The 20,879-nt window shown below is 38.4% G+C and overlaps 1 protein-coding gene across 5 annotated transcripts in view; it reads right to left on the bottom strand.

Annotated features, from left to right (window-relative positions):
* JAKMIP2 (janus kinase and microtubule interacting protein 2) overlaps positions 1–20,879 on the bottom strand; it is a 187,716-nt gene that overhangs the window by 24,165 nt on the left and 142,672 nt on the right. For all 5 annotated transcript variants that reach the window (XM_050793997.1, XM_050793995.1, XM_050793998.1 and 2 more), the window contains 7 exons: positions 18,071–18,169; positions 16,789–16,887; positions 15,066–15,119; positions 14,118–14,183; positions 9,008–9,076; positions 6,034–6,111; positions 2,911–3,114 (listed from right to left, as the gene is read on the bottom strand). In XM_050793997.1, the coding sequence (XP_050649954.1) occupies positions 2,911–3,114; positions 6,034–6,111; positions 9,008–9,076; positions 14,118–14,183; positions 15,066–15,119; positions 16,789–16,887; positions 18,071–18,169 (669 nt within the window). The remainder of the gene's footprint in view (positions 1–2,910; positions 3,115–6,033; positions 6,112–9,007; positions 9,077–14,117; positions 14,184–15,065; positions 15,120–16,788; positions 16,888–18,070; positions 18,170–20,879) is intronic.

The following is a 20,879-nucleotide window of genomic DNA, read 5'->3' as shown; positions in this document are numbered from 1 at the left end:
CAAACTCACACACACATTGTATACGTTTCTGCATAGCACTTATTGCCACTCTCAGAAATTGCCTCAGTCATTGTTCATTTGTGCTGTGGCTCTGTCCCTGTCCCTCTGTGACATAGATGAGAGTGGTGATCTGTATGTCTTTGCTTACCATTACACTCCCAGCACCTGGTACACAGCAGGCCCTCAATAAATGGTTGTGAATGAGTGCATAACAGAATATAGAGTGTAGATTTTTTTGAGCAGTATGTGGTTCATTTTAAAAATTTTCATCACGGAGAGGATCCTGAAGGGGTTGGATCTTAAACTGGGACTGGAAAAATGAGAACACTTGGATGAATGCAATGAAAACTAATGGACATGTTAGGATGAGCAATTATGCAACAGGGGCTTAGAGGTAGAAAATCACAGCACAAGTGGGACCAGGATGTTTTGCATGAGTGGAGAGGGAAGTATGCTCTGGGGTTGGGTCAAATCTGGTTTTGGAGGGAGGGGTAGTCAGCTACTGAAGGAACTGAAGAGACCAGCATAAGACTCTACTCAACTGGAAATTGGGACCATGGAGGCTTTGGGGCAAGAATGTACCATGAGTTAAAGTGAGAAAAATCTGAGATGAGATGTGTGGTGGACTGAAAAAAGGAGAGCTAGAACTAGGCCCCATGGCACCTGCATGTGCTTTTAAAAATGCCATTTATTATGATATATCATAATTACTTTTCTTTGTGTTAATCATTTTATATCCTTCTATGGATCCTACATTTTGTGGAGGCAGGGTCCACGGTGACTTCTCTGTCAGCACAGTATTTATCACCTAGGAAACACGTTTAAAGGTTTGACTGAATAAATGCATAGATGATGGAGTCAGATTCACATAGAGAACATTTGGCAGTACCTGGAAGCTGGTCGAATAATGAAAGGCCCTGCACATGCCTGGGGTGACAAAAATGAACAAAATGGACCAGTATCAGAAACATTTCAGGGGAAATGCCAGTTGGATGCGGTGCTATATTAATGCTTACAGGGAAAGAACAGAGAAGACTCCAGTGTTTCTAGCCAGAGTGATTTGAGATATGGTAATTCTACTGACTAAGACAGGCAGATGGGGAGAGAGAAGAGAAGTAAGGATGAGAACTCACCAGTTCACTCTTAAATATTCAAGCAGAACTGTGTAATAAATGGTTAGTGCTATATTTTAGAAGTTAGAGTGTATTACATAGTTATATGTGAAAAATCCTGGCCAACATCTTCTGCAATAATTCTATGAAACTCAGCTATTAATTAAAAGGGAAGAAGAAGAGTAAGAAATAACTGGGAAAGGCATATTCTAATGAACATTTGTTTAGGAGATGGATGGAAAATGTCAGCGAAACTCTCTGAGGTTCAGAAATGCAGTATACTACTGACGCTACTGGATAACTTAAACTTCACTCTTTCAGGAGTGAAGTATCCTAGCTAAATGGTTAAAGAAATACTCAAATGGAATAAAAGTTTTTATCATAAATAAATTTAGATAACTATTAGTCCCATCTTAAAAGTAAACACTTCTGTGTTTCCATGACATAACTCCCAATTTGTTGAAAGTAATTACATGCTATTGCAGCACAAGAAATTTGTGCAGGGAACATTTTTATCCCCTGCTAGAAGAAAAGTGCACGAAGCAATGCAATGATGCCATAGAGTCTATTATTAAAGACTTTGAGTCTTTCCATGGGTCAAAACCCAAACCTTTGTGATGGAATCTGAGGGGGCATTAATAGGAACATGTACGTATTTATCATTTCTGGGACGCGTGACTTCAGAATTCTCCACCTACTCCGGTAATCTGTTAGCCTATAAAATCCACAAAGCTCCTGCCTGCATCTGAAGTGTGCTAAGTGTCATGTCCCCCATGAATTGTTTTGATTTGCCTCATAAAAGAACCCCTTCTTCTTTTCCACTTACCGTGATCACTGATGACCACACAATTCGTACTGCTTATTCATACCATCTGGATTTTGTACCAGTTGCTTCTCATAGCTTCTGAGGATTTAATACTATAACCTGACACTTTCAGTTGTGGAATCCTTATTGAATCTGTATTTTGACCAGGATCTCAGCCCTCAACTGTCAAGCTATGGTGTGAATAGAGAGTTGCAATAAAAAATGTTGGCTGGAAATTAGTATTGGGTACCTATTTTGAGCCTTGCTGATGAATCACATAAGTCATGGATGATGGTATAATAGTGTTCAGACACACTGGCCTTCGAGTTCAGCAGACCTAGGCTGTCATCCTGACTGTTGCTTACCATCTGTGTCATCTTGGGCAAATCACTTAAACATTCTTATCTTTAGTATTGTTATCTCCAAAACTGAGATAATAAAAATACTTACCTCATAGGGCTATTATGAAGATTAAAGGAAATGATGTAAGTAGATTCCTTAGTTTACTTACTGACATAAAGCAAATGTCAGTAAGTAAACAGCAGCTGCCGGGCTTTGTTGTTGGTGATGTTTGTAATGTGAACGATCCTTGTTCTCTTTTACACTATTCGGATTGTTATCAGCCTTGGTTACGGACTGGAGTGAGCAATAAATGGAAAGCACTATTTTTGCCCTGGAGAGTGTCCTGCTTCCCTGCATAATGTAGATAATCAGACTCCATGAAATTCAAAGGGTATTTCATGAAAATGTAGTTCTAAAAATAGTAGCAGTATGCAGTCCTTCTGAAATGCCAATTTTCTCAAGATTGAATTATTATAAAACTGTCATTTTTATATGTGCATGAAGGTAGAAAACAATGGTTATTTATTTTACTCTCTGAAAATAACTTGTATCTCCTCGGCTTCTCCATACCCATACTCAATACCGTGTACTTAGTACTAAGTCCCATTTGCTAGTACTAACCCTACGCAGAGGCAGTGACTCAGTCCTCACCTGATGGGCTTGCTGTAAGAGCTCCATTCTCTCCTGAAGAATCTGACAGTCATACTCTCTGCTCTTCCTCAGCATTTGCCGCCGTAACTTTTCTACTGCCGTCCTCAGCTCCTCTTGCTGTTTTTCACTTAATAATTCACCAAACTTGATAACAGTTTCTTGCTGTAGAGCATTGTACAAAGTAGCTTCTAGTTCCTGGATTCTCTGGCAAATAGAATTAGAAAAGTCTAACTTTGGAACTTGGCATTGATATGCGGTGTGGGAGTGTACGCTATGTATGTATATGTGTATGGCCGTCAACTTTACTCTTAAAGGATCTTAGCAAGAAAATAATTTCAAAGCTTCTCTAGCCTAATTACACTTCTGAAAATCCCCTTTTATGAGATTCCGTAAGGGTCATCTATCCAATCCATGAACTTCTCTAGTGAGGGAACATTTGTTCTTTCTTGGAACCCTACCCATTTTATATACTCTTCCTTTTTAGAAAGCCCTCACTTTGTTATAATAACTGTACTTCCTATCCTAAAGAGTAGCTGAGAATAAGTGTGTTCTCACTTCTACTTTTTTTTTTTTTTTTTTGAGATGGAGTCTCGCTCTGTTGCCCAGGCTGGAGTGCAGTGGCCGGATCTCAGCTCACTGCAAACTCTGCCTCCCAGGTTTAAGCCATTCTCCTGCCTCAGCCTCCCGAGTAGCTGGGACTACAGGCGCCCGCCACCTCGCCCGGCTAGTTTTTTGTATTTTTAGTAGAGATGGGGTTTCACTGTGTTAGCCAGGATGGTCTCGATCTCCTGACCTCGTGATCCACCCGTCTCGGCCTCCCAAAGTGCTGGGATTACAGGCTTGAGCCACCGCGCCCAGCCCTCACTTCTACTTGACAGCTTTGGCTAGGTGCGGTGGCTCACACCTGTAATCCCAGCACTTTGGGAGCCCGAGGCAGGTGGATCATCTGAGGTCAGGATTTTGAGAACAGCCTGGCCAATATGGTGAAACCCCATTTCTACCAAAAATATAAAAAATTAGCTGGGCATGGTGGTGTGTGCCTGTAATCCCAGCTACTCAGGAGACTGAGACAGAAGAATCACTTGAATCTGGGAGGTGGAAGTTGCAGGGAGCCAAGATCGGGCATTGCAGTCTGGCCTGTGCAACAAGAGTGAAACTCCGTCTCAAAACAACAAACAAACAAACAAAACCCCCCCTAAAAACAAGAGAGCTCTTCATATATTTAAGGACATCTACCATAGTGGCCATACTTCTAGAAATAAATAGTCTAAGTTAGGACAAAATACTTAAAATTGGAGATATATTTTGTGCACAAAATACCGCCCCCATTCTATTAATACATGACAAACCTCTGGTACTTGAAGATGGCTTTATGGTCTCCAAATTTTTTTCTTGAAATAATATTGAGAAATAAAATCCAAAAATGTCCTAAAGTTTTGGAATTGGTCTGTTTATAAGTTCTCTGAGATTTATGGCTGCTCTCGTTATAATATTTCTCTGAGTCTTTCTTTTGTAGATGAAGGATCCACTGCCTCTTATATCTGTTTCTTTTTCTTTCTTTTTTGATATGCTTCAAATAACTGTTGCTAAAATCTACAATCTTATCTCTACTAAGTCTGACAGAAGTGACCAGACATGCTTTGGTGAGAAATATTTTCCTAGCTCTTGTCCTGGGGCTAAGCAGATCTCATCTTTTTAAGGATAAATATGGTTTTCTGAATGAGTACTCAGTAGTCTCAGGAGCCACATAAACACACAACTTAATTTCTTACAGGTGGAAGAGGCAAGGGTGAAAGGTAGAAGTGAAGCAAAAATCACTTCCTTCTCTGTCTCTAATTAGCAACGAATGCCCATTCTCTTCTTTCCCCATCAAACAAGCTCAGAATCTCTTACTCATTTTGGAATGCAAAGACAAGTTCGTCTTTGTTACAAGCAGGGACTAAGTACTTCACTCCTTCCCCAAAAGTGACTCAAGCTGCTTCCAGGAAAGCATTATAAAAACCTCTGCTAGGAATTCTTTGAAATGTTCCTTTAATTTGCTCTTTTTCTTTTGATTCATAACCATGAATTAATGTACAGTAGAGCATAAGGAGAGAAGAAATGTGAGCTATAGTTCAGTATGAAGAATTGTGTAATAGGAATTTGGTAGAGGAGAATGGATCACATGTGGCCCTTAATCAGCATAATCTTCTGTGGGAGACAAATGGCACAGCCCATTTACCATGGAAGCCTCAGTTGCTGTGGCTGGATTATGGTAGGCCACAGGATCTGGAGTCAGTTCTATACACTACCCACTTATCAACTTGGGCAAAGTCCTTAAATTCTCTAAATCTTACTATCCTCATATGTGAGATATGAATAATAATCGTAATAATCTTACCTATACCTCACAGGGTTGTTGTAAGAGATAAATGAATTAAAAATATGCATAACAAACATTAAACACATTATTCCACTACTAGATCCGCCTCCCAAATGATTGAATTTGATTCAATAAAATTTCTCTTTAATCTACACTGCCATTCAATGTTCTTCATCTATATATTATCCACAACATATATTTAATTGTTTTTGTTTTGTTTTGAGACAGGATCTTGCTCTGTTGCCCAGGCTGGAGTACAGTGGCATGATCACAGCTCACTACAGCCTTGGCCTCCCAGGCTCAATGAATCCTCCCTCCTCAGCCTCCTGAGTGGCTAGCACTACAAGGTGCATGTAATTTTTGTATTTTGTATTTTTATCTTTGTTTTTGAGATACAGGATTTCACCATGTCGCTCACACTGGTCTTGAATTCCGGGACTCAAGGGATCTGCCCACGTTGGTTTCACAAAGGTGCTGGGATTACATGCATGAGGCACCATGTCTGGCCTTTTAATTGTTAAAAAATGAAGTATAATTGAATATTTATTAGATATTATAAGAATATCTTATAAGAATCTTACAAGAATAAGTAAAGAGCTAGGAATGTATTTGTTCTAAAATTAGAACTGAAAACCAGTCAATGAATAAACTGCATGTCGTGATCTATTCAAGCACATAGCATGGAAAATTAAATAGGATACTTCATTTCACAGTACTTAACTGTAAATACTCCGGGTGTCTCTATCGCTTGTTGTACCTACCATATATGCTTGGTCAAGAGCTTGTTTTCTGTAGTCTAGTTCTTCCTCCAGATAGCCTTTTATTTTGCAGAACTGTTCCTATAACAAAGGGCCATATTGATAGAGTCAGCTTAGTTAACTAGAAAGTGACATACAAGTTGTATTGATTAATGTTTCCTCTAATTCTACCATAAGACAAATCACTAGTATTTGTAGAGTCATAAATTTTGTCTGTTACGGAAATAGTTCAACTCTCACAGTCTCACACAAGGAATGTGAAAATCAATGGAAAGCAGCATAAAAGATATAATGAAAAATCCACATAGAATGCTCTAAAAGAGTTTTAATCTGAGAGCACGTGATTAAGTATAGATTTTGACTAGTGTTTAATAATAAGCCTATCTAGGTAAATGTATTATGATAATATATTTTTGTAAGAATGTGATCAGATGTAACATAGCCAGGTTGCATAATCAACAAGTTTAACTTATGCAAATTCATCTGTGTACAACTAGAAAACACAAGGACAAAAATAGCAATTTAAAGAGTGGGAGTGATTCCATCCACACTGCCGCTTAATGAGTGGGTGTCTGCCTTTGCCATAAAGCCAGTGTGCACTGGGAAAAGTAAATCTGATGTTCCCTCTCTTGTTCTTAGTTTCTGTGTGCTTCTCATATTACCAGCATCTTGCCATTAGCACTTAAAACTGTATCCCTGTGTGCAACATAGTCCCAAGCACAAGTCAATTGTTTCTTTGGGTGCTTAACTGAAGGAACAAAGACTTCTTCACACTCTGAAGAAAAACTCAATGGTGTTGAATTTTGAGAGCTCATATATCTGTATGGAGCAATTTTGCTGTTGACTTTGCTGGTGACTGCTGAATTCCAGTACCTAGAACACTGCCTGATACAGGCTAATCGCTTAACTAATATTTGTGTTTTTAAAGCACTTTCAAGGGTAATTTTGAAGACACATTGTTCATTTGGAAAGCTTTCTTGACCAAATATAAAATAAAATAAAATAAAATAACAAGCTGTTCTTTTTATATGCTTTGACATTGGAGCCTAACCTCTTACTAAAATGTGAGCACTGTATAAAATATAAGCAAATAATTTATAAGCTATAATGTGCTACACAAATGCAAGTTGTTTTTATAGGATTCCCTGTCCAATAGGAATCCACTACATGTTTTCTAGTTATAATGATAACACTAATAATAATCTTGTTATAAATTTCTTTCTTTTTTTTTTTTTATTTTTTTGAGACAGAGTTTCGCTCTTCTTGCCCAGGCTGGAGTGCAACGGCGCGATCTCGGCTCACTGCAACCTCCGCCTCCTGGGTTCAAGCAATTCTCCTGCCTCAGCCTCCCAAGTAGCCGGGATTACAGGCCTGCGCCACCATGCCTGGCTAATTTTGTAGTTTTAGTACAGACAGGGTTTCTCCATGTTGGTTAGGCTGGTCTCGAACTCCTGATCTCAGGAGATCTGCCCGCTTCAGCCTCCCAAAGTGCTGGGATTATAGGCATGAGCCACCGCGCCCAGCCCAATCTTGTTATAAATTTCTATGCATTGCTGTAAGTTAATAATAACCAATTTTTAGACTTGGCAATTAAAAAGAAACTTTTAAAATTGTGGTAAAATTCACATAACATTTACAACCTCACTTATTTTAAACTCATTTTTAAGTGTACAGTTCAGTAGTACAAAGTATATTCACATTCTTATGCAACCAATGTACAGAATTTTTCATGTTGCAAAACTGAACTATACCCATTACACAACAGCTCTATGTTTCCCCTTTTCACCTCCTGGCAACTAGTCTACTATCTGTTTCTAAGTTTGATTAATCTAGCACCTCACATGAGTGGATTCATATAGTATTTATAATTCTGTGAATAGCTTATTTCACTTAACAGTGTCCTGAAAGTACATCATTATCGTAACTTGTATGAGAACTTCCTTCCTTTCGAAAGCTAAATAATATACCATAATATGTATACACCACCTTTTGTTTATTTGTTCATCCATTGATGGACATTTGGGTTACTTCTACCTTTTGGCTATTGTGAATAAAGCTGCTATGAACATGGGTGTATAAGTATCTCTTCCAGACTCTGGTTTCAATTCTTTTGGATACACACCCAGAAGTGGTATTGCTGAATCATATAGTAATTCTATTTTGATTTTTTTTTGAGCAACCACCATACTTTTTTTCACAGTAGCTGTACCAGTTTTACATTCCCATCAATAGTGAAGAAGGGTTTCAGTTTCCCCTTATCTTTGCCAACACTCGTTTTATGTTTTTGATTGTGGGAACACAGGGTCTTCTTGCTCTGTTGCCCAGGCTGGAATGCAGTGGTACAAAAATAGCTCACTGGAGGCTCCACCTCCTGGGCTCAAATGATCCTCTTGCCTCAGCCCCCGAGTAGCTGGGACCACAAGCACGTACCACTATGCTGCTAATTATTTTTTGTAGAGATGGGCTCTCACTATCTTGCCCAGGCTGGTCTCGAACTCTTGTGCTCAAGTACTCTTCCTGCCTTAACTTCCCAAATTGCTGGGACAGGTGTGAGCCACTATACTAGGTCTTTTTTTCTACTTTTTTTTTTTTTTTTGATGAGAGCTATTCTAATGGATGTAAGGTGGCTTAGGGATTTTTAAAATCAGAGTTACACCCTCCATTTCTGTAATTTTTACTTGTTAATTAAATACAGTGGAAAAATTATTTAGCCTAACAAAGAAAACATAAGAAAACTCAAGTTTCTTCAGCATTAGTTTTGGATATTTTCCAAAACCTAACATTTTTTGGGGGAGAATATAGCCTGAAATTGTTTGGTACTTCTGGTAATTTTTTTTCCATCTTCTGTACATAAAATAATAATGGAAAGATGACAAACTTTCATCAGTGCCAAATAAAACTGGTAGAGGCAACTTTAATTTTCCATTTGCCTTGTAGATTTTTCTTAATTTTTACAATATCTTATCTTTGTACTTACCATGTCACTTTCCAATTCCATCATTTTCTGGTGTAGGGCAGCCTCTGCTCCTTCAATCTGCTGGATCCACTAAGGGGTGAACAAGACAAAAGTGTTTGACATGGCTGCTTGATATGGTGTATATCTGTGTGCCCCCATGAGGTGCTTAGTCTCCTCCCCTTATATCTCAGGAAGCAGATTGAAAACTGAAGCAAAAACAACACGTTTTGTTTTGTTTTTGAGACGCAGTCTTGCTTCATTGCCCAGGCTGGAGTGCAGTAGTGTGATCTCAGCTCCTGCAACCTCTGCCTCCCGGTTTCAAGCAATTCTCTGTCTCAGCCTCCCGAGTAGCTGGGATTACAGGCGCCCGCCACCACGTCCAGCTATACGGGGTTTCACCATCTTGGCCAGGCTGGTCTTGAACTCCTGACCTGGTGATCCACCTGCCTCAGCCTCCCAAAGTGATGTGATTACATGCACAAGCCACTGCGCCCGGCCCACATTTTTATCTCATAGTTCAGAAACAAGACTACGGTCTTCCTTGTATTCATTCATTCACCCATTCAACAAATGCATTTATAGATGACTAGCAAGTATCAGGTGATGTACCAGGTCCTAAGGCTGCAGTGGTGAACCAGATCAACAAGACTCCTGCTCTTACTGGAGAACACCATGGGAGGCTTTCCTGTAAGTGATAATTGCACTGGGCTCCAAAGAATGGGTGAGAGATGACTGGGAAAAAATGAAGAGGAAGTTCCAAGTGGAAGGGACATCATGTCCAATAGTTCTATTGTTGGAGGAAGCAGGATCAGAGAAAGAAGGCCAGGTACACTGGAGAATTGGGACAACGGTACTTTTTCAATATATAAAACTGATTACAGCAAAGTGGGGAAGAATTATTTTTGTGAAGTGGAGGTGTTTTAAATCACATAAAAACTTATCTTTCCCAGTACTCAGAATATATGATATTTATGTTAGCATTGATAAACACTCTGAATGCAGACTTTGAATAATATGTGACCTACCATATACAGGTTTTTATAGAACAAATTATTATAATGCATCTCTAGCAAGTTAAATGTCAGCTTATATTTTAGGGAAGCAGTTGGGCATAATAATTAAGTGGGTTCTGAAGACAGACTACCTGGACGGTAATTTCAATTCCAGCTTTTTATGGGTGGGTGGCATGGAAAGGTTACCTGATTTCTCTAAGTCTCAAGTTTCTTGTCTGTCAAATGGGATTAAGAATAAGTAAAGATTAAGGAAGTAAATAATATGAGGCAATATCCATTGGGTATTGCATGTACTAGTGGTATCTCACTACAAGATACTTCTTTTTGTTTTATTTTTCTTTCTCTCTCTCTTTTTTTTTTTTGAGACAGAGTCTCGCTCTGCCACCCAGGCTGGAGTGCAATGGCAGGATCTCAGCTCACTGCTACCTCCACCTCCAGGTTCAAGCGATTCTCCAGCCTCAGCATCCTGAGTAGCTGGGATTATAGGTGCACACCACCATGCCTGGTTAATTTTTTTGTATTTTTAGTAGAGATGGGGTTTCACTGTGTTCCCCAGGCTGGTCTCAAACTCCTGAGCTCAGGCAATCCACCCACCTCGACATCCCAAAGTGCTAGGATTACAGGCGTGAGCCACCGCACCCGGCACCAGATAGTTCTTTCTAGGTTACCTGTGACAAATTATGCAGCCTAGCGAGCATTTCTATATACTACAGTCTTGATACTTACAAGGGGATACCATGTTTAACTACTCCTTGGCTATGGGGAACATGGTGAAACGAAAGAGGCATGCCTAGGCTGGAGAGGTGCTAATCTCTCAGTTCTTTGTACATACACATGGCTTCTCCTTGAAACAAATTTCAGTCAGTCATGGGTTTTGTGTAAATAGACTCAAACTGCAATTGTACCCATCCAAAACCTAAAATCCTTCATCAAGCTTGCTTGCTGTCCATTTGTTATCAAGAAACATATTTTTACAAATCATGTTTTTAAGAGTACTGTGAACTAAAGTCATTATATCATGAGCATTAGATATAGATTTGTGTGTTGGTTGCTGTTCCTTCCTACTTGTGTAATCAGGACAAGTTACTGAATATCCCAAGCCTCAGTTTTCTCATGTATAAAATAAAAACAATGGTACCCCAATGTACATTATTTGGGCGGTGGATACACTAACAGCCAAGACTTCACCAGTACACAGTGTATCCATGTAATAAAAGTACACTTGTGCTCCTTAAATTTATACAAATTAAAAAATAATGGCAGCTATAGAATGGTTGTAAGGAACAGTGGGAAAATGTACTTACGGCATTGAGTGCAGTGTCCAGCCTCCACTATGCTCTCACTCAAGGTCACTGCCAATATTTTTAATACAAAGTGACAATTGGGTTTGCTTGTTGGAATTTTGTCTAGGCTCAAACTCTGGCTAAAGATCATACTCCCATATAATAGAGTGCTATTCAAATTGGTAGTCTCAAAAATTCATTGTGGATATTTAGAATTACTTGGATGTAGAAACTTTTATCTGTGAATCCCGCAGACAAGAGGTAAGTTTAATCTGTGCATTGAGAAAGTCTGCACAAAAGGCAGCTGAACAGACCGTGAGCACTTTAGGGCAGGCTTGTGTCTTGTTCATCTGGTTCCCAGCTTTCTACCACAGTGCTAAGCATGGAGTCATCACCCTGTATTTGTTCAGCTGGTCCCTATACCTGTCTTGCCAAAAAGGTAAGTAGAGGCATGGGCTAATTTGCCTCAGCTCTGACAGCCCAGCTCACATGGGGTCTGCAAAGCCTATTTCCTGCAGGAGGAGTTAGGTGCAAGAGGTAAGATCATGGGCTTTGGAACCAGACTGCTTGGGTGTGAATCCTGACTGCATCAACTTCAAGCTGTGTGACCTTAGGCAGTTATCTACCTTTTTTTGTGTGTGTGCTTCAGATTCCTTGTGTGAAATAAAGGTCACAATAGTACCGAGTCGTCAGCAGTTAGAAAGTGCCTGTCTCAAAAGGAGCACTGCGCAAGTCTTGATTCTGATAAGTACAGTTGTTGATTCTGATAAGTACAGTTGTTGGTTCTGATAAGTACAGTTGTACTGCACCCACACAGCCAGGGAGCAGAAGATACTTCTGCCATCAATCTCAGTAAATGTGAGACACACAAGGCTGTATTTCCTTTCTTTCACCTCCTCAGTCCTCATCTTCCATAGAATCAGCCTATGTGTTGTTTGTAGCCTAAACCAAGGCGATTTTTTTCTTGCAATAAAGAATTGCAGCCCTTCATGATTCCAGATGAATGAGGCTCTCTGGCTATCATTGCCAGATGATAGCAGCACTGGAGGCACAGACTGTGTTTTTTTCATCTTTGTGTTGTCACTGAAATGGTGTCTTGTGAGCATTCACAAATTCACACCTTTGCTCCTTCAGTTATTCATCACTTAGTACATGTGCTGGACTGGTGTGAAAAGCTAGGGCAAAAAACAGGGGGTAGGGAATGGAGAGACACAACTATTTGTCCTCATGGGCCTTAGAGTCTAGTGGTAGTTAGATGGGGCAATATGACAAATGCAAATGGACAGTGCAATGCAATTGTCAAAAGTCTTGGGAGCAGTAGCACAGGCAACTGTGGGAACATAGAGCAGGAACACCTAAGGGGGCTTGAGTGGACAGGCAGGCTTCCTCATGTATGGGGAGGTCTGATGATCAAGATTTAGCCAGGCAGAGGTAGAAAGGCAAGATGGGAATATCTTCCAGGTGAAAAGATCAGTATAAAGGACCAAGAGTGGAGAATGGACGCAGAAAGAGAGAGAGAGAATGGAGGGAGAGCAGGGAGAGGAAACGCTAGAGAAATAGATAAGACTCAAATCCCAGAGGGTCTGTATGCCAAATTCTAAATTTGGACCGTCTGTTAGAGATAATGCGGCATTTGCTGGGGAGGGATCAGAGAAAGTGATCAGGTCTGTAATTAAACTGTGAAGGAAGGAAGTGTCTTTAAAAGAAAAAATCCCAGCTTTCATGTTATTTCACATGTAAATACTTCAATATGTATCTCTAACAGATAAGGCCTTTCTATTAAAAAAAAAACCCACAAGGTTATTGGTACACTTTACAAAATTAACATTAATTACTTTTGTCATCTGATACTCAGTCCACATTAAATTTCTCCAGTTGTCAACAAAATGTCCTTTTTAAAAAACACCTGGTTAAGTGTCTTTTTATTTCATAGCTATACTTCTTCTTTGTTCTCCCTGTTTTTCCTTTATTTCACTCTTTTGTTTGAGTAACTTGACTGTCATTTGACCTGTAGAATTCCCTCATTTCAGATTGGAGAGAGCTGATTGCTTGTTCTCATTTCATCCAACCATGTGCACGTGACTCTCAAGTATTTACTGGTACTTTTTTTTTCTTTAAGGAGATGGAGTCTCACTCTGTTGCCTAGGCTGAAGTACAGTGGTTACTCGCAGGCATGATCATAGTACACTACAGCCCCAAACTCCTGGGCTCAAGTGAGCCTCCTCCTTCAGCCTCCAAAGTAGCTAGGACTATAGGCACATGCCACCCAGCCAGGCTTTATGCACTGATTCATGAAGTACTCTGAATACACTAATTTGTCTGGCCATTTACCAGGTTTAGACACAAGGTGGAGCCAGAGCACAGTCAGTGTTGATTTTCTCCTGACAGTCTCTCTGTCGGGCTTTCTGAATGAGACAGCAATGAGCCACTACTAAGCCCTAAGATCAGCTGGGAGTGATGGTGTGTACACACCCCAGGAAAAGTCTATGACAAGAGCAATGCTCCAGTTTATCACCACCCTACAATACTCTTCTCTGGTGGTTTCCTAGCTTGGTAGGGATTGTGTAAATAATGTAATCCAGAAGGTTTTCTGTTTTTAAAGAATTATATATATCTTTAAGGAACTTCAAAGCAAAAATTATCCACCCACCCCAAATCAGTGTATAGACTTTTCTTTTGGGTGTTCTCATTCTATCTGGGTTGTACCACCCTTAAAAATAAAACGTGTGTTAGGTATTCACACACAAAGTCATGTGCAGAGAGAATGTCCTTCACACCCTAGCCTGCTCTTTCAGTATTAATGAAATGATTTGAAATGTTTGTACGACTCATTACCTTCTCTGCCAGGGACAGCACAGTGCTGGCCTGAATTATGGCCACTTGTTCTTCATTTCTTAAATTCTGTAAAAAATAAGAAAGGCCATAAGCTGAACATACTGATATTATTTATCCCAAAGAAAATACTGTCTGACTGACTGCTACAGAGCATTCTGTATAAGCCTGTATAGAAGCTTAACAAATTCCTATTCTGTTTAGTAATAATTCTGAACAAAGAGTTAATCAAAACCTGGAAGAAGTATATTAAACCTGATTTTTTTTATATCTCCTTAACACTGATTTGATTTCTGTGTCACTGGAGGCATATTTTATTAATAGTCATGTTATGAGAAAAACAGAAACCAAAATAGAATAAAGAACAGTCTCTTCATAGAAGTTTTGATGTAACTTTACTAATTCCGTTCTCTCCTTTGATAAATTTTCAAGGGAAAAATGGTGATTACTTCAACCTACAAGCACCATTCACCTACTATCACAATAAATGGTCCTCCTGCTGAATTAATGTGCCTTGACCCAGTCTGGAAGGTGTTTTTAGAAAGAAAATGGATTATAGCTTTCTGGTCCATTTTTATGGCACTGCCAACAGCCCTAGTATTTAGCAGCCTTTGCAAATGCATGACTGATTAATTTCACACTGGATGCCTTTGAGCCAGAGTCAGACAGTAATTAGCCTTACTCACTGGAGATGTGGTCGGCATTCAAACCTGAAACCTGCCCACAAAAAGCACTTTACAGGTCTCATTTCTGCTACTACCTTCCAGAGATCCTTACAACCCCTTAGCCAAGTTGTTTGATAAATTGTAGATTCTTCCCAAGGAGCAACATCCTTAAGTGAACATGGCATCTCAAGTGCTGTTACTTTACACATGATGCATTGTTAAGTATTTCTTGCCTCTGTTTAGGCAAATTCATATCTATACTATACTTAATCAATTCTTTACTTACCCCATTATCGCCCAAGATATCAAGCTGCTTTATGAGATCAGGGATGTTCACATCCTGCAAAATCAAGCAGAAACTCATGTCAAAGACAAATGTAGCCTACTATTCCATCAGTGCCTGAACATGAATTTAGAGGAAGAAATTTCAGGGCTTGAACTTCCTTGGGATGTTTTCAATCTGGCACACCTAGTTTTAAGCTTCAATTTTGCTTCTTACATGCTGTGTGAACTTGGGCCAGGTACTTAACAGATCATTCTTAATTTTGCTAGTTGCAAAATGGAGATAATAAATAGCTACTTTATAGTCTGAGCTGATCTTCAGGATAAACAGACTGTGTGTGAAAGAGTCTAGCATGTAGTAAAGGACTTGGAATATTCTCATTAACTTTCTTCTCATGACTACCAACCCTTTTTTTTCAGTTGTGATAGACTTTCAGGTATAAAAAAGTAATAGGTAATAAATATAAAGAATCAACCAATTTCATTCTAATTAGCAAAATTCTGACCTGATTGAATTTTGACTGCCATGTAGAAAACTATAGTGCAGCACTATTTTTTTTAAGGTAGCTAGCATTAATTTCATCTTTTATTTTTTACTCCTGTTCCTTGAGTCAGTTTGAAGCAGCTGAACTCCATTTGAAAGAGTTCATTGGATTAGGCTGTTTGTGATTTATCTGAGAAAAAAAGCATCGAAGGAAAAGGCAAAGAAAATAGTTTTCATTTAATTACAGTGAAATTCAAAAATTGCTTTGGTTGACAAATTACCATGCCACCCAGGAAAACCAGAAGTTTAAACACCAGGACAATGGTTTAAGATGGAAGGCAAGGAAGCACAACTTTACTACCCAAGTTTTCTCCCACTTTTTACTGTATTAGTACTACGTTCTCCTCTTACTCATGTTCAAACAGCAGTACAGTAGAGTCGTACCACCAGGAAAGGGAAAGTCTAGCTCAATCTCATAAGTACAGAGAAGGCAACTGAAGCAAGTATATTTTGCAGCTCAGAGTGGGAGCAGGAAGGGCCATGCAGAAGGTAAGGAGAGACCAGGAATAGCAGGCAGCATCCCAGCTTTACCCCAGGAATGGATATTCACAAGGTGATTTCACTACTCTGAAGGACAATGTATTTTCCCGGGGAACAGAGTCACTCAATTCAACTCTAATACTTAAAATATATCCAGTAGCACTAAAAAGATAATTATATGCTATTTAATATGCAATCTGTTACGAACCCTAAACCCTTCCAAAAGAGGAACCCTCTCTAAATTAAACACAGCAAAAGAGATGATGGACTAGATGACTTCAAACTTCTTCTAACTCTGCCATTCCATGATTATGAATTCCATAGCACCTAGAATGGCTCAAAGAAGGGACTCCAACTTTTCTATCTGGCAGACTTGAAATATATTTCTTGAAGTATTAAATTGATTTCACATTTCTCCCAGGTAATTAAGGCTAATTTTGATGCTGCATCTTTCTTCATATGACTCTGTTCTAAATAATCACGATGCTTGTGTTTTTTCTGTTATCGTTTATGTATCCGTCACACATTAAAAAATATTCTGTTAATTTTCTAGTAGATGTGAGTACTTTCAATTCCTACATAGTTTGCATCAAAATGATGACATCCAGTGACTGAAAGACAAAATAGTCATTAGCAATCTCCCCTTTTCCAACTCCCAGTTTTTCTAATCTCTACAAACATAAAAAATGAAATATCTGCCTACCTTAACACCTTCTTTCATACAGTAGATCTGCAGAGCACTCACACCATCTGAGAATGGGTGAATTTGGAGATTAAATGGAGGGGATCGTCTCTCTCTCTCCTTGAAATACAGTGAAGAATATACGGAAATTAAAAACAAAACTGATTAATTAAACACTAAACCAGTGGTCTCTTTATGCTATTTCAGCAGTTTATTAATGTCATTTGGCAAAAAGAAAAAAAAATCAAACTCAGGATGTTCATGATTAAATGTGATGGAAAAAACTGACTAGTCAACTAAGAGATTGAGAAGATGGTGTCATCCATTCTTGCAAATTTTTTGGTCAGGGAAATGCAGGAAGTGGAGCTCCAGTTTAAACTGTATGAATATTTAGAGCTTTCAAATATCATAGCATGGTCTCGCCATGAAGTTTTATGGCCGCTAACAGCCTTTTGCATATTCAATCTATTCAAGCTTTATGAGTAAGATATGTGGGCTACAAAAGAATGACTCTTCTTCACTGAAGCCTACTAACACCTAACTTTTTATCCAGACCTAATTTGAAATAGCCTAAAGAAGAAATAACTGGCAAAATAACAGAAATCAAATGGGAATTTTTCTTAAACTTTTATATATCAACACACACTAAACCAGATCCTAAGTCAGATTCTGCAGGATACAATCAAAATCTGATGTTTCTATGTTTTACTTGCAAAATAAAAACAAACACCTGAAATTTGGTCAGATTAATCAAGGTATTTTCTAAGACAAGTTACCTTGCTTCTTAGCCTTTTTTTTTTTTTTTTTTTTTTTTTTTTTTTGCGTAAATGCATTAGGGACTAAAACGTTTACTTATAAATTCACATTTACCTACAAAATACTTTTTTCATATAGCACATTTTGAAATACAATTCTTGAAGTAACATGTTTTAATGAGTCAACATTTAATTAAGGATGGACATGAGTATTTAAAAACAATGAAATGTTGAGGATGGTTGAAATCTATTATTTAAACTTACTTAAAAATTATTTATTAGTCTTGCTTATAAAAGATAGTAGTGCTGAAAAGAACAGTAACTAAAGACAGTTTTGAGTTGCCTCAAAGCATTACTGCTTACTGGTTACAGGACTTAGGCAAGTTAGTTGATCTCAGTTGCCTCCACTATATAATTTTGAGGGTGATCATGAGGTCCAAATGAGAGTATGAATCTGAAATGCTTAATTCAGTGCCTAGCTCCTCAATGGGCTCAGTGCATGTTAATAGTTATGATTATTTTTATTATTATCATCATCATTTCCTTACTTCTAGCTCTAGGTTTCGAAACTCCAGCAGCTCATTCTGGTCTCTGGCGTCCTGTAGTTCCTGTTGTAACCGGTGATTTTCTGCCTCCTGTTTTTCTATCTAATAAAGTAAATCTTGAAGTTAGGTAAGCATTGCAAAAACCATCTACAACTTTGCAAAGCAAGCATGAATAGTGCTCAGTTTACTCAGTGAATAAGTCTTCCAGACCGTGAAAAAAATTCCCAAGTAGATGTGAATAAAATAAGTCTTTGGCTTTCTTTCTAGTTATCCTTCGGTTGAGTTTTTTGAGTCATAGAGAAAAATGCCAGAAGACGTCTCTGTTCCTTGGAATTAAAATCTAGGAATTCTGTGAATAGTGAATCTGAGAATACTCACTTTGCCCTTGTGATGGGTTAGAGACAGTCTACTAGAACCAAATTTAATAGTATACATAAGGGGACTGATACTTCTCATTTCTCAACTTATATTTGTTACAGAAATTTTTTTAACAGCTCTCATCATATACAAAACTTTGCTGAATTTCAATTACTACAGAAGAAAGCCAGCTCTTTAACACTGAATTCAAAAACCTTAATAATGAGATTATCACCTAGCTTTCCAGTTTTAAATATTATCACTGTCATCTCTGTACAAACACACTCACACGTGATCATGCAAACACTAGAATCTAGAAACTCTGGCCCACCCAATGAACTGACTAGTCCAGGAACTCTGTATCTACTCAGCTCTGCCTGAAAATGGCTCACTTTATCTCCTTTGCTATGTGAGAAAATTCTACACTTCTTTAAACACCTTAAAGCTAAGCTCTTAAACATTAGCGCTTAAATAAGCTCTAATATCCATAAGAGCCTTCCCTAGTCAATTCATTCAGAAGTGATACCTCTCCTTTGTTTTCCTCTAGATTTTCTTATAGGACCTCTAGTATAACTTGAGAAAGCATGAATTTCAGTTAGTTATGTACAAATGCACCTTCCCCTATAGACAGGGTTCCTGTCTGAGTCATCTTTGGATTTTTTTTTTGAGATGAAGTCTCTTTCTTGTCCCCCAGGCTGGAGTGCAATGCCGCAATCTCAGCTCACTGCAACATCTGCCTCCCGGGTTCAAGCAATTCCCCTGCCTCAGCCTCTCTAGTAGTTCGGACTATAGGTGCCTGCCACCAGGCCTGGCTAATTTTTGTATTTTTAGTAGAGACGGTGTTTCACCATATTGGCCAGGTTGGTCTTGAACTCCTGACCTCAGGTGATCCGCCCTCCTTGGCCTCCCAAAGTGATGGAATTACAGGCGTGAGCCATTGTGCCCAGCCGTCATCTTTGGCTTTTAAGGAATTAGAAAATCTTTATGAAGTACAATGGATTTTGAGCTTCCCTTGATATTAACTGTGTGGGTGGGCATTATGAAGAGCAATTATTTAAAACCTTGAATTTAGAAATACAAACCCAGGGCCTTTTTAACATAGGACAAATCTTACTTTCCCAAGTATATACATTTGCAGTTAAATATTTAGTTTCATTGTCACTTCTGCCATCCTTTTATTTTACTTATTTTATTCTTAGAAGCCTGAGTATAAAAATTCCTCCTTTAGCCCAAAGAGATTAAGACTAATAGAAATCAGATAGAAGACACAATGGGATTTTTTTTTTTTTATGATAAAGAAATATAAGAACACTTATTACTGGGCATCTCTGAAACTAATAGGAAAAGAAAGATAGGGAAATAGTGAGAAATATGTGACATTAATAAATGTAGTCGAGTTTTCTACCCTAGATATTTGTGGCCTAGTAAACTTTCAAAAGTTTGTAGAAGTTAACTTAAGATTATAAAGGAGATTCTACTTCCTAGAATCTTCTACTGAATCAATGGTGCAATATTTGGGGAGATTGCTGGTTCTAGTGGTTAATGAAACAATTAGATCAGTGGTTCACAGACTGTAATTCATTCAATGCCAACAGTTTCTTTATAGGGTCCCTTAACCTTCCCAAAAACAACAGTTCTCGATTTTTGAATACCTGCCCACTCTGTATATGACGTATACATCATCTATACATCTAAGTGATGAGAACATCAGCTCTGCCTCACAGCATGCAAAGCAAGAGACAGGATGTCTTCACTTTGCCAGACTAGAGGGGAGGTAGGACAAGCATCTTTTTTCTCCTTCTCATGCTTGCCAGCCAGGATGTTGTGGTTAATTTTTATTACTTGTCCAGGATAAGAAATATTCATAGAAACAATTCTAAAATAATTTCTGCATACCTTTGGATTGACCTACACAATTATTTCCCTTACACAACTGGGCTTTCGATTTCTGTTTTTGTCAAACATAATATAAGATTTTCTGTAATTTAAATTAGCCGGGTGTGGTGGCACATGCCTGTAATCCCAGCTACTGGAGAGGCTGAGGCAGGAGAATTGCTTGAACCTGAGAGGCAGAGGTTGCAGTGAGCAATCAGAGATTGCGCCATTGTACTCCAGCCTGGGCAACAAGAGTAAAACTCCGTCTCAAAAAAAAAAAAAAAAAAAATATATATATATATATATATATAGAGAGAGAGAGAGAGAGAGAGAGAAAAATCTTTCACTAGATTTATAGAAGGTAAATATCAAACGAAAAGCCACCTTTGAACTGAAAATGTATTATGTTTAATTGCCTCTATGTTCAGATAACCAAAATTAATTATATCTATTCAAGCCTAAACCATGTTTTTGTTTCTTAATTTGTTGAGTAATTTCCTGGAATACTGTTTTATGTTTTAAAAACAGTATTCATCTAAAAAAAAATCTTTCATTTAAAAAAAAAGAAAGACTCAAGGTT

Source organism: Macaca thibetana, chromosome 6 (assembly GCF_024542745.1).
Source record: "Macaca thibetana thibetana isolate TM-01 chromosome 6, ASM2454274v1, whole genome shotgun sequence".
Taxonomy (NCBI): Eukaryota; Metazoa; Chordata; class Mammalia; order Primates; family Cercopithecidae; genus Macaca; species Macaca thibetana.
Note: the sequence above shows the minus strand (reverse complement) of the source record. Positions and strands in the feature narration are given on the sequence as shown.